General features: G+C 42.3%; 1 protein-coding gene across 1 annotated transcript in view; it reads right to left on the reverse strand.

Annotated features, from left to right (window-relative positions):
- Window positions 1-14634, reverse strand: part of MCOLN3 (mucolipin TRP cation channel 3) — a 33645-nt gene extending 19011 nt beyond the window's left edge. Inside the window, exons 1-4 of the mRNA XM_090048170.1 lie at window positions 12756-14634; window positions 7625-7854; window positions 4306-4473; window positions 1723-1876 (exon numbers count right to left, since the gene is read on the reverse strand). Coding sequence (XP_089904296.1) covers window positions 1723-1876; window positions 4306-4473; window positions 7625-7852 — 550 coding nt within the window. The 5' untranslated portion in view covers window positions 7853-7854; window positions 12756-14634. The remainder of the gene's footprint in view (window positions 1-1722; window positions 1877-4305; window positions 4474-7624; window positions 7855-12755) is intronic.
- Window positions 14635-14661: the final 27 nt, after the last annotated feature.

Consider the following 14661-nt stretch of genomic DNA (forward strand, 5'->3'; position numbering starts at 1 on the left):
AGGGTGAAAATGGGGGGTAAGGGGGGTAGGTGCAGTGGTGTAGTTGTACAACCCCTCCATTTTGATTCCTGCTCCACCTTAAAATCGAATGCCTGGGAGGGGCAGCAGCACTGCTATTCAGGCAGTGATGAGAGCTCATTAATGGCTCATTGTCTCCCCAGTTTGTATTAATTTCTCTCCACTCCTTGTTAACAATCCTCCTCCTTTTTAGGGGTCTTGATGTTCTACTATTCAAACTATCCTTTCTTTTGTAGTGTTGATGTCTGTTAGCCATTCCAGGTAATATCTTTCTTATGTTTCACAGCCCTGCAGATGGCTGGTTTTAGCCCTAGCTAAAAACTTTAACTCAGATATAGACATGACTGACAGTGAAGTATTGGAGACACTGTCAAAATGTTCAAGGGGGCTAGATTTTTGTTTTATAAATCTAAATAAGAGATGTACATTTAATTATAATGACTATAGGACTGAGGACACACTATCACTATATTTTAATCAATGACCTGGAAGGTGGAATGGAGTGCACCCTCAGCAAGTTTGCACATGACACCAAGGTGGGTGGAGTAGCAGATACACTGGAAGGTAGGGCTAGGATTCAGAGACACCTAGACAAATTGGGGGATTGGACTAAAAGGAATCTCATGAGGTTCATGAGCTGGGCAGCAGCTCTTCAGAAAAGGACTTGGGGGTTACAGTAGATAGTAAATAGTAGATAGTAAATCAAATATGAGTCAATAGTGTGCTCTTGTTGCCAAGCAGGCTAATGGCATACTGGACTGCTTTAGTAAGAGTGTTGCCAACAGATCAAGGGAAGTGATTATTCCCCTCTATTCAGGACTGGTGTGGCCACATCTGGTGTACTGTGTTCAGATTTGGGCCCCCCACTATAGAAAAGGTGTAGACAAATTGAAGAGAGTCCAGTGGAGTGCAATGAAAATGATTAGGGGGCTGGGGCATATGACTTATGAGGAGAGGCTAAGGGAATGGGGCTTATTAAGTCTGGGGAAGAAAAGACTAAAGAGAGATTTAATAGCAACTTTCAACTACTTGAAGGGTGGTTCTAAAGAGAAGGGAGCTAGACTATTCTCAGTATTCTCAGTAGTGGCAAATAAACAAGGAGCAATGGCTTCAAGTTGCAGTAAGGGAAGTTTAGGTTAGCTATTAGGAAAATCTTTGTCAGTAGGAGGATAGTAAAACACTGGAACAGGTTACCCAGAGAGGTGGTAGAATTTCCATCTTGGAGCTTTTTAAGACCTAGCTAGGCAAAGCCTTGGCTGGGATGATCTAGTTGGGGATGGTCCTGCACTGAGCATGGGATTGCATTAGATGACCTCTTGAGGTCCCTTCCAATACCCTAATTTTCTATTATTCTATTGTTTGCTTGTTTTTCCCTTTAACTTTATATAATTTTTAGCAAAGTAGTGCACATTCTAATAGTTGCATTTGTTTTTGCTTTTATCTTAAGCTGAATAATATAGCACTAGCCCCATAGCATGTTAGTAAAGCTTCTAATTTCTCTTCAACTGGAGGAAAATGTGTTGCATTGGTGATGATGTACCATGTCATCTGCAACCCCTTTTTTCAAAATCCTAGAGATTCACCCATGGGAAATACGCTTTAGAAATCCATTTCAGTATTCAACAGCCAGAGAACAAGTAAACAAACACAGATAAACAATTTAAAATTTAAGAATTTAAACAAGATATTAAGCAGCAATTTCACCAGTTTCAATTTCTGGGTCAATGTCAAAGGTATCATTTCCAGGGCAGATGCTTCCTCGTTTGTAGAACTGTTGACATACAGCCATAGCAGTGTGGTCTACTCCTTTCTTCTCATAAGCATGGTTTCCAACAGATATGTTGCGCAGCTGCAAGTACTAAGTCAAACGCAACAACTAGTCAAATGAGGTTAAACGCTGTCAGGAATCCTACAGCCTTTGAAGGACCCCCCCAAAAAAAACAAAACAAAAAACCACACAAAAACAACAACAAAAACACCCCAGCGGTGTTAATTTGAATGCACATTACAACCATCTTAGTGTTTTGGTAAAATTTAAACAATTTGGACTCACACTCCATAATCAGAGCTCACCAATTTTAAGGTATTTTTACCTGGGCAAGAGGATCCTAAACTAAGTGTTTGCCATTAAATGTTCTCTTTACAAGTCCCTAACAAAGTGAGGCCAAGTATTTCATGACTTGTGAAGAACTTGGAAATCTGTGGATTGGAACCATTCATGGACATGGCAGTTCAAGTGAGCTTTACACCTTCCCATATATCCTTCTTAGCATCACCTTGTGTTCTTTAGATGTAGCCAGACATCCATCCTAATGTGCCCAACTTGTTTTTCAGCGATCTATGAACTTGTCTGACCTCCAGTGAAAGATGGGAAGCAGGTATATTTATTTAAAAATGATCCCTGCTACATATTTATGTTCAATTGAAGGCAGTGGAACAAAATTCATAGAGAGCAAAATGATTCTCCCCAATCTGAAGACTGTAAGTTTCACTTTATACTAGGTTTACCAAGAAACATCATCTGTCCGCAAGGTCTGTTTCCTCTTCACTTGTGTGCGTCAACTCCTTGTCTTCAGGTCCTGCAAATCTGGCAATATATTTCTTTTTCCAAAACACTTTTGGCTTATATAATTGTTCCTTTTTCCTTATCCAAGATTCTTCTATTAGCTTGTTACAAATAGTCACAGGCCTCCCAAACTAATAGAGAGGTCTAAGCAAAGATCTTTAAAAGCCTCCTGGGAATAAGGAACTCCCTTCTTCCCTCTCTCACAGCTTGTGACAGAGCAATAAACTGAAGCAACGACTCAGTCCTATGCTAGCACTGTAACCACTAATCTCCCTGTGTTTTCAAATTAGGCAGCACCACCTATAACGATGTCCACTTTAATTTTAAAAACTTTGAATTTTGGTAAGATCTGCCCACTTACCCACAACTGCCAAAAAGCGAGATGAGGGGGAAAAGGTTATTCGGAAGCGTTTCAGCTGGAAAACATTGCATTGTAAATGCCTTACCTACATACTTTTGCTTTCCTATAAGACTATCAAGTAGCACAAGACTCAATGGAGCATTAGAAAGTTTTATTTAATATCTGTAAATTGAAAAGACTGATCAGGCTTCTCCATCCAGTGTTGAAACTGGAGATGATGTTCATTAGATCAGTGGAAATGACTGGCCTCAAGCTATCTGTGTTACATGGTGTCTGTAAATAAGCACAGTTTGATTATTGCTTACATAATTAACAATTCAAGACACCACACCAAGCAGTGAGCTCCATCATCGCACGCTTGTTTCACACAGCATGGTTTAGTATATGCAGTATTGTCTACTCTTACGATTTTTGTTGTTGTTCTTAACGTCTATGCTTTGGGAATCTGAAAAACTTAGCTCTTTTTTATATACATTTATATTTAGAAACACTGTATATGTTAAAACCCTGGTACTAAAACTCTGAATACTTTGAGCAATACCTCATTCTCCTTTATAGCTTCTTTGAGGTAGTCTACTTTTCAGAGACCTAGTCTACTAGCATAGTTCATGCCATTGAAAGTTAAAAGTGTAATCAGAATATTTTGTACCACCGAAGTTAGGTATTCAGAAGCACTAATAGACAGAACTAGGAACACAAGTCTGTACTAGATGCCAAAACAAAAGCTTAGTGTAAGAATAGGGACCTCCCCTTTTGAGGTTTGAACCCTGACATTGAGTTATCCAAAAAAAGACAACTATGCCAAGATGCCAGTTTTATTTGAAGCTTCATTTAGTTTAGTCTAACTGGGTCCTTCAAAAAACATTCCAAAGTTAACAAATCCATTAGAGAAGTTGTGACAAGTCTACGTGCTTACTATTCAAAAGGACTACAAGTGGAGGCTCTTAACCACTATATATTTACTGGTGAAGCCAGTGTATATATAAAGCCAGAGTTAGATAAAATGATATGAGAGCACATCTATTCTCTTCCCTAGCTCAACAACAAAGTTATCCTACTATAATTTTACAGGAAAAAGAATATTGGTTGAATCTCTCTTTTACCTTAGTCATGATACATAGTTCTTGAAGATACAAACTCCGGGATTATTTCCAGTATCTCTATATTTATTTTGCTTCTCCTTTGGTGGACAAAAGGATTATACCCCTCTTTTTCTCCCCAAATAAAAGTCAACATCTAGTCAACAACATTTGGAATCATCCAAATTTCAGAGACTGCTTGATTTCAGGTCCATTTTATAGGGGATTTGATTTTTGTAAAATGGTTTATATAATATACACATTATAATAAAAGTCTTTACCTGGTTTATTGCAAAGAATATCTGGTCATAGACATCTCTTTGTGTATATACAGCATAGGTATCATCCATTCTGTCTGTATATCCTTTCAAAAAGAGGTGTTTGAATGCCACAGTGTTCTCCTCCTTGAAGGCAACCACCATTTGATTGCTCAACCCAAAAACTACCAACTGAAAAAGAAAAACAAAAAGACGCAGTGTTTTAATTCCTAATAGAAAACTGGCTTTTGGTGGCTTAGGTCCCTGATGCTTGTTATATTTAAGGAATGATTAACAGATTAAGCACACCTTTAATAATAACCCAGTCTGTAACAAGGTGCATGATTTAGGGATGAAAGCCCAGCTGCAGAGGGTTAGAGAATAATAGCTAGCAGCACTGGGCCAGCTGATAGGGATGACTGGCTAGCCCTGAAGGAAGTTAAAAGCTCCCAGAGAAATGAAACTGGGAAGAAAGGCAACTGGGTAGCACTATAACAAAGCCCTTGCCCTGGACAGAAGAAGCAGGGGGTGGTGAATTTTGCTGTTAATTTGTTTTTCCGTTTAATTTGAGGTAGGAAAGGGGGAAGGCTGGCTCCTGACCCAGGCTAGAGGAGGAACAACCAGCTATCTGACCACATGTTCAAAGCAATTTAAAGCATGTTAATACAGTAAGTGAGCCATAAAGTTATTCCCCACACACTTTGTGGCTCAACTGTTGTTAAACTGAACATGTGGCACTGCAGCTGGCCCATGACAGATCCCAGTGCCCAGCTGGGTGTCAGGATCCAACACAGGGAAGCCCAGGGGCTGGGGATACAGCTGTCCCCTACCCACTTGGGTTGCGGAAAGAACAGGTCCCTGGATGCCAGGTCCTGCCAACCCATGGGGACAGATGGTGGAGGGGTGGTAAGCCTGGTATCAGGGAACATCTCCCCAGCTTTGGGCTCACTGCGCCCCAGACTTTTAGAAACTGTATATACAGCTGTATTCCACATGTGGTTTTCTGACATCCCCAGTGCCTGAGGACCATAGGATCAAGGAGCCTCTCACTGCACTGGAGAGGTCATAAAACTGCATGTTCAGCCCAGCCACAAATACAGTTTTTAAAAGGTCCCAACATGACAGGACCCCAGGATCCAAAAGAGGCGTCCCAGAGTTCCCATGTTTTAGAAACTGTGAAAGCCACATGTACCACCCAGGTGGGGCTTTGACCAGACCCCAGTTCAGTCCCTGGTCAAGTCCAGAACCCAATTCAGTCCCTGGCCTCAGCTAATAATCAACTGGATTGTGGACACCAAGCTTTCAACTTGCTGGTGCAGAGGGAGCCTAGGATCATGATCCCAAGCTCCCCCTTGCACTGGCAAGTAAGGTGCAATTGGGATCTAATCCCTGATCCCAAACTTGCATGTGGCATAGCAGGAGGAGCAGCTGTTGGGATTATAGATCAGATTACATCATGCCTTTAAGTGAGTGTCTGTCAACAACCTTAGAGCAGAACTCCTCTCCCAATGACAGCCATGGTTTGATCACATTAGAGACTGAACTCTCACTTCAGTTCTTTATTTCATAGTACAGGAAGAAAAACAAGAGGATGTTTGAATTTTCAGCTGCACCCCAAAAAGTAGTTGGTTTAGTAGATGACTCTTTTACTATAGTTATCTTTGTCTCCTCTTGTCATTTCCCATCCAGATAAAGGAGGATCCAACAGTTTAAGAAAACTGTCATCCTCACTCTTCCTCTTTCAGTGACCTAAAGGGCAGTACTTGTCTAGTATCTCTCCCAACTACACATTTAGTCTAATAAAGGATGTCACCCAAAAAAAACAAACCCCTTGCTTCTTGCACATTTCCTGGACCACCATGGCTACAACACTCCAACCCTATTTTCTCGTCTCCTGTCAGAGTTGCAAGTCAGACATTACACGAGTTTTGAAAGTAACTGCCAACTTCCAATGTCAATCCTAGTAAAATAAATTGGAAGAGACATTCTAGGACAATATGAAGTGGGGGGATGTGGTTGTCCTGCCTCTTGTGCACAGGTGAAAGCTACAAAGATTAGCTATTACAGACACAACATTCTGCTATTATACTAAAAGCAGTTATTAATATTAGGAGTAAATGACCATACAGGTTAGCTATAAATTTTGCAGAGAGAGATTTTAAAAATAGTTTTATAGTCTTAATGAAAGCCCACAGTTCTCTTCACTGATTTTACTTCCAATGGTCAGAGTGAAGGAAAATTATGAAAAACTGCCATGAAGTAAGGCAGTCAGTCACTAGGCTAAAGGAAATTTTTTTTTCCCAGATTTGATGAAACCTGGAAATATAATTTCTAAATGAGGGTAGCTAAGTTATCAATCATCCTGACATATCAAATCTTATCTACCCAAGGTATAGCTCTAGGGCAGGGAAAGGCAAAATATGGCTTGCAGGCCAGATCTGGCCCACCAGGCACTTTCATCTGGCCCAAGACACCCACCAATTAATTGCATCCCACCCAGCACTTCCACCCACAACGGTGGGAGCAAGGTGCCTACATATACACCCCCCACAGATGTATCCTATTGCACCTCACTCCTACCCTCATGGGTGGTAGGGCCTGGCCTGGCCATCAGCCAGTTTCCAAGCAGGGCTGCTCTGTTACCCTGGTCTCCTGCTGGATGGGAGCATGTAGCGTGGGGCTGGAGCTAGTGACAGCATGAAGACCACACCCAGGGGGTGGCAGCAGCATGGAGCTTGGGTGGGGAGAGTGTAGGTGTGAAGGGGGGTGTGTGGGGACCCCCTCCCCCACACTCACCCCATTGCACACAGCCCCAGAAGATGGTGGCAGCAGCAGGCGAGGGTACTCGGGTCACTCATGCCCGGCACAGGTGCTGGTGCCCAGTAGGGCACGACTCTGGCCAGCATTGCACATCACGGCAAGAGGCAGTCTATTGCCAGTGCTCCCCACCTCGCATGCACAGCCTCCTCTCTCACACAGCACAAGAGGGAAGCCCCATGCGCTGAAGCCAGCTGCCTTTCCCAGTATTTAGTCAGCAGAAAAGGTGATTTGCAAATCAAATTACAAGGTTGGATAGGAAGAAAATTATGAAAGAACTGAAGTTTCATTCTGACAGAACTAAATATGTAAAGAGACAAAGCCCTTATGTAGTATATTCAAGTTTAATTTTGTGTTTATTATGACACAATATGCCATAGTTTCAATACTCTGATGTTTATCAACACAAGAGGAAGCTTCTGTTGATACAGTTGCATTGTGTCAGAGCAAGCACAGCATTTGCCATTCTCCAAACATACAGCATCGATGAAGTAAAATGGAAGCCCCTGATCCCAAACTTATTTACCTGGATGGTTACCATCACTATTTTTAAAAGCTGAATCCCAAGTTTCCATGGTTTTCTTCCCCGGGCCCAGAATTTCTCACATGGGTTCATGAAAAAAAATTTAAGTTTCCTTCTGAGCTGGTCTTCTAAGAGTAGCTCTTGTGATATAGAAGGGTGCTGTTTGTAGTTGTAAAGATTTTCATCATCATGAGAACTGCAGCTGCTTATAACCACTTCATTATTTTCCATTTCTGGGGAGAGGGAGGAGAGAACAACAACACTGTGAAAATCAGTTGGGAATGAACATGAACACACACACACAATTTCAGATTGTGCTAATAAAACTGAGATCTTGGTTGTAGTCTTCTACAAAATGTTGACACATTACATTGCACTGAGAGCAAGACCCAAAGTCTTTATTTCATGTATTTTTAAGACCTGCATTTGTAACAGTTAAGCTTTTGACAAGCCATTTATTTTACAGATCAAGTATTAGAACCATGACTTGGCTGTGAGATTTTTGTCCATATATCCAGACTTAATAGCCACACGCTCTGTTTTTTTCTCACAACAAAGCCACATACAAAATAAGTTATAAGCAAAATAGATCAGTGGGGCAGAAAGTCATATATAAATATCAGCTTTCATGGGTACTTGTTATCTGTCTCCTAGAGCTATGATTCTGTTGTATAAAAAAGTAGAACAAGGCTAAATGCAGAGTCTTGAAACCCTTTCAAATAAAAAAAGAACATTTTCAGCTGCCAATTCTCTTTTACACTAGGCTAAATTTAGAGGTGGCAACTAGTCCAAAACTAAAGTTACTATTACAAGGTCATTGTCTCTTCCAAGAGAGGTAGTTAGACATATTAATCTGAAGTCCATGTTATTACAGACCAAACCATTGCGCTAAATAATGAGGAATATAACATCTAAGGTTCATTCATTTGCAATTCTACCAATGTCATATACACTATCACCTGATTACAGTGCCTCTCTGCCGTCTACACTGGATAGACTGGACGATCTGTACGGATAAGAAAGAAAGAACACCTGCCTGACATCAGCTGCAGAAAGACACAAAGGCCTGGGGCAAAGCACTTTAACCTTCCTAGATATTCCAACTCCAAGATTGCTGTTCTCCAACAGCAGCATTTTAAAAACCGGTTTAAACAGAAAATTGAGAAACAAAAAACAATGCACAGACTGGATTGTGTTAAGTATGGGCTAAACCAGGACTACATATTCATATCTCATTACCTGGAATAGTTTTTATGACCCCTTTGTTCCTATGGGTCTTTAACTTGTTTGCCTACCAATCCCAGCACTCTTCCTTCCCTGCTCCCCTTCCTCTCCCTACCTTTTGTATTCAAGTCACTCTCAACTTTATATACTGCTCTATGTTTGTCCTTTCACAGCTTCTGATGAAGTCAGCTCAAGTTCATGAAAGCTTATGCTCTATATTGATCTTATTAAAAATGTGCATATCTACTCTGCTTTTCTGCATCTCTTCAAATATTCAGCAAGAGTCCCATTCTAGTGTTGGGCAATTACATGAGACTCTTGGCTTCAATTTAAAGATATTACAGTACATGTCTAACCCTTGTGATTTACAAGGGAAAAAAAGCTTGAAGCATAAAACCTTTAAGCCTGGAGGGTAAACAAGGTGGCAAATAAGTTGCTACCAATTTTGCTTGTTTTAAAATGGTGCTGGAGGTGGTGACTTATTGTGATCTCCAATAATTCTCAAGTCATACTATAGAAGAACCTGGTAATATGTGTACTTGTAGTTAGAGAATTCTCCATCTATGCCTGCTATATTGTAAGAAGGAACTGAATAACGATTTACTTTATTTCATGTCTTACCAGAAAAGTTTCTTACTATCATGTTTTGGAGCAACTAGGTTAAAAACTTACAAAACTTATTTTTAATATGTGGACAAGATAGAGTTTTGCTTCATCTAAAATTGAGAAGTTAAAATTTGTTTCTTCTCATTTCTATCCTCATTTCTGTACAATTTTTTAAATATACTTAAATATATTTAAAAATATACATGTTTTAAAATGGACAAAAGTTAGTTTTTAAAGCTACACGAGCCAAAAAGCCTTCATTTCAATCTCTGATTCCAACTACCAGATTTCCTTAAAATCTAAGCACAATTCAAACTTCAACTTTGATGGTAGTCTTTGATGGTAGTCATTGTACTCTATTAAACACAAGCATTTGAAATACTATGCAGACTGTTAATTCCCCAAAAAACAGGTAATATCTTTTATTCATCCAATTACATACTTGTGAGCTATGCTGGACAACCTTTTGGGCACAAAATGCCCCTCCTCAGGTGACATCTACCACTGTCTCTCCAGATTATTGTTTATTGAATTAGTCCTATAATTGGGATCTAACATGGACAGTGTTAGGGTACTTTATACACAAGAACTTTTCTAACGTTTCTTCCAGCTATATAGATCAAACTATTTCTTGTATATTCCCTGGGATGACCCACGCTATAAACTCTCCAAACGTCATTTCCCAGACAGCAGACAAACTGTAAAAAGAACTTCAAGTCCTGAAACTCATGAGTTTCTTTTTACTGGAGATCACAATAATAAACTTTAATGTAAGACAGGAGCTAAAACATTAGTACGTGTTGTAAATCAGCTTCAGTATTCCAACTAGGTACAATTTTAACTTAATACAGCTTACTGAAAGATCCTAGCTCATCAGCCGCAAAACAGGTAGAGGCCATAATTACATATAACAAATATTTTTCACTCATAAACATTCATGCAGACTATCAGGCAAACTTGCAATATTGACCAATATACTGTATTTAAAACACTCAACACACATTTTTCTAGTCTCCTCAACACTTTCCTCCACCCCCACCATTATAAAAGTTAAAGGAAGCCAAGTTCTTTCAAGAACCATATCCGTAATATAGAGATCAGCAGCAAGAAAGTGTAGTGGAAGAGTGACTTCTATTACTCAAACATCAACATATTTTGCAGTCCAAAGCTACAAGTAGAGATAATAACAACAACCACACACTGAGCTCTATCTCCAGTGATGCAAGTCAATGTTCTGTTGTCCTGAGAATAAGGGACAGACATCTGTTTTAGAATAGCCACATTTCCTAATCCATAGAAGGCCAAGGACATTTGAATACATATTTGGGATGGAGATTTCCTGGGTAATATGCTATAAAAGCCTTCAGGACCTTAGCTGAGCTTATACAAGGACTGCGACAATCAAATGTTTCACAGAAAACTTGCACTGATTTCAGCAAAAAGTAATGTGCAGGTAGGAGTGTAAGATTAGTTAATCAGTCCTGCAGTCCGTGTAGATTCAAGAAATTGCAAGTGTTAAACTCTAACATAGCTCTGAATATCTTTGGATGAGGATGGTTTTAATCCAAGAGTATTTAGATTTTTTTTAAAAATCCAGTAGCCTATAGTCTAGGGCTCAGAAGAATCAGATTATGGTATAGAACCACTACTACTTTGATTCCTTCAACATTTCAATTAAAAAAACCAGAAGAAAACAAACAATAGCCTATAGTTGCATCTTCCAAAATAGTTTACAGCAAGAGTAGGCAGATACAATCCTTTGGTATGCTGTATCTAGCCCTCAGCAGGTCCCTTAGCCCCACCCAGCCCAGGTGCCGGGGAGGCAACCCAAGCAGTGGTGCATGCAGCTGGTCCCATTGCCCCGGGGTTCACAGAGGGGCTGAGGCAGTGCAGCAGCTGGACTCAGCTTCCTGGTGGTGGTGGCTCCTTCCAGAAGCCACTGCCAGTGTCACCACTGCTGCCAAACTTGCCTCTCACCGCTGCACCATTGCCTGGGCACACAGCTGCCACACTGATTGGGTTGGCAAGCATGGTCTCCATCTGGCCAGGACCCCTGCAGGCAGGGCACACTCAGCTTGGTCAATAAGATGGGGCCATAGGCATCAGCATCTGAAGTAGAGACTGGGAGCAGGACAGGTTGGGGCTGGAGCACTGACAGCACCAGGCCATGCGGGGAATGGATCACAGCTCTACCCTAGGTCCTGGCCCTGTGGTGTCACCACCCCAAAATCCCAGCCCAGGCCCCTGCCCGGGATCCAGCCCGTCCCATGCTCATACCACTCCCCACTCAGCTGCAGCCCCATCCCATCCGCTGGGCTGAGCATGCCCTACTCATAGGGGTCCCAGCCAGTCTCCATGAACACCCTGCCCGCCCACACACCTGCTCTGTCCAGTACCCCTGGCAGTCGATGCATGGCAGACAGGCACATGCCACAGAAGATCAGTTTCCTGCCCTCCCTCCCCTAACTTGTGCTAGGCCAGGTCAGCATCCCCTCCTCCCCCCACAACAGGTCACTGAAACTCTTAAAGTGGCCCTCCAGCCCAAATAATTGCCCACCCCTGACTTACAGTGACACCAAGTATTTTTCTCCCACCAGGAAGGTAAATCTTACTGTATGTGGCTGCAAGTACCAACACAGGAACATGTTTTTACAGACATAAGGTTACAAGTTTGTTGATTTGTAATGAAAGTTGCCACTAGAAATGCTAGGCACAGTTTGTACAGCAGCAACTACTGTCATAGAAATGACTTTCCACAATCCCTTCTCAAAACAAGGAGTATCCTCCTTTCAGCTAATTTAAGGAAACTTTGGCTCATGAGGATGGGCTCGGCTGTGTTGCTTGAAGCAATGAAGAACTGAGGAGCATGAGTCAGTGGTTTTCTTTCCAACACCTCATACAGATGGTCATTGCTTGTGGAGCTACAGGAACTAGCAAATGTCAGAGTCCAGGGGGGAATCAAACAGTTCCCAGCCCCGACTGTAGCTGTCTTTTCTTTCTCAGCCTTCTTCCCCTACCACAGGGACACTGCACAACCACTGACCTTCTGGAGAATTACAAGAGAAATACTGCATTTCACAGTCTGCTCCTCTGACTCCCCCCTCCATGATCCCTTAGTTGTTTTCCTCGGGGAAGCATCAATTAAAGAAACTGATACAGTCCCTTACTGAGCAGCAGTAATAGCACTGGCACATTATTTATATAACCTGCCGCTCAGCAAACTGCCTGGAGGGATCTGATTAGCGTCTCTGCCAAGTGCCAGGACACCTGATGCCAATAGCCAGTGCAAGCAGCAGCCACCTACCTGCAAGCAGCAACCGCAGAGACAGTGCAAATTGCAAGGTGGATGATGGTGATAAGGTGCCTCTAGGTTCCCGGCCAGCTCTGCCTTTGCTGCCTGCCTTCCAACGGGAACAAGAGATGAAATGCTAGAGGCAGCGTGCAGCCCAGAGCCAGTCTGGGACTAAGGGATGCGGCACCAGCAGCATGTGACTGACACACCACTCCTCCCACGGCCAGGCTGAATTTCACTGAGATCTGAGTCCTCTTAGACCAGCATTTTCCTTTTCTTTATCTACATCAGCAGAACTCCAAACACCACGCAGTGTCAAAGATTGTATGTGCTGGCCCCACACACCAGTGAAGTTCAACATAAGGGACCTGTTCTAACTCCTCTTGTCTTATGGCTATTTTACAAGGACACTGTAGATGCAAGACAAACTGACAAAACATTGGAGCAAACAGACCTAATTCCCTCCTGTTGTTACCAATAACAACTTAGATCATTAAGATGGAAAATGTTCAAAATAAATTTTAGTTTTCATCACTTAGGCAGTTTACTTCTTCATACTCAGGACCAGTCATTTCCATTATTTGTATTCGTTTCCCTTTCTGATCCTCTGTAAGATAGTGTTTGGGTTGCAAACGCTGCAGAGAAATACATATTGCTTTAAACATCCTGTTGAAATCAGAAATGATTAAGCCACCAGAATTTTGAATGAAATGCCATGTTTCTATTAACTTGTACAGTGTTATAAAAATTATATTTGAGTCCAGACATCAAGTAGCATTTTTAACTATGCTTTGGGCTGAAATAATGGTTGTAAAAATATTGTTTTCCATCACACAGTGGACCGGGTGAAACAAAGAATAGCCAGGATGTATTCTTGACTGTGCCCATAGGCACGGTTTAACTTTGGCCAAATGACTCTTTTCTGCACCTAGCAGTGGCGCTCCTGACTCGCCATCTCCCGGAGGCATTGTGAAGACAAAGCAGATGAAGCAAAATGCTTTGAGGCAGTTGGATAAAAGGGCATACAGCCACCAACATCCTTGTTTTATGAATGTTGTGAGAAACACCACGTGTCTGGGTCCACGAAGGCAGTTTTCCTTAAGTGTTACCAGGGCTAACTGTTCTTGTGGGGTGGTTTAGTACCCGCTGAGGTGTTGGGGCTTAAAGCCCACTTTATGGAAATGGGAGGTTACTCCCTAGTTTGCTTCTGCAGCCACATGGCTGAGGGCAGGTGAAACTTGGGGGCTTGGGCCTGCACATAGGATGCTTGCCAAAAGATTTTGGAAATATCTGAAGCCCCTGGTGGGGTGGAGGATGTTTGCCCTTCGTAGGGTCACTTATGCTTCTGGAATGACTCACAGATTTGGGCTTCATTTGGCTTGGAACGCAAAAAATGTCCTAACCCCACCCCAAAAAACGCTGTATTGCTGCTTTTGTATTGCTTCCAGTGCTCCTAGCTGGGCTCAAATACTGCTCTGTGTTGTAATTATGTTCTCGGTCTTTAATAAAATCCTTTCATTCCGGCCGCAAAAAAAAAAAAAAAAAAAAAAATCACAGTGAAGAAGGGCCTGTGCGATGCAGCGAGTGGCGCTGAATGGCTCGCATCGGGGACTGCTCTTCACCAGAAATGGCAATTATCATGCAATACAATTCACCTATTGAGGTGCCTGGCTGGGCTTCAAAGAGAGCCGGTCCTCTGCTGAGGGCAATCGCTGCCCGCAGACAACAACAATCATCAAGAATAAGCATCGTCATCATCACCCTTGTTATTAACAGCAGCCATAACCACAATAACGCAGGTCTTTGCCTAAGCGAGGCGACGTGGCAGTGGGAGCGGGCCGGGCCCGGCCCGGCCCTCGGGAGGGGCTGGAAGGCGCGGGCCGGGCCGGGCCCCCCAGGTCTGACATCCTGGCCCCGC

This window comes from Crocodylus siamensis, chromosome 5, assembly GCF_052110815.1.
Source record: "Crocodylus siamensis isolate JL-2025a chromosome 5, ASM5211081v1, whole genome shotgun sequence".
Lineage (NCBI taxonomy): Eukaryota > Metazoa > Chordata > Crocodylia > Crocodylidae > Crocodylus > Crocodylus siamensis.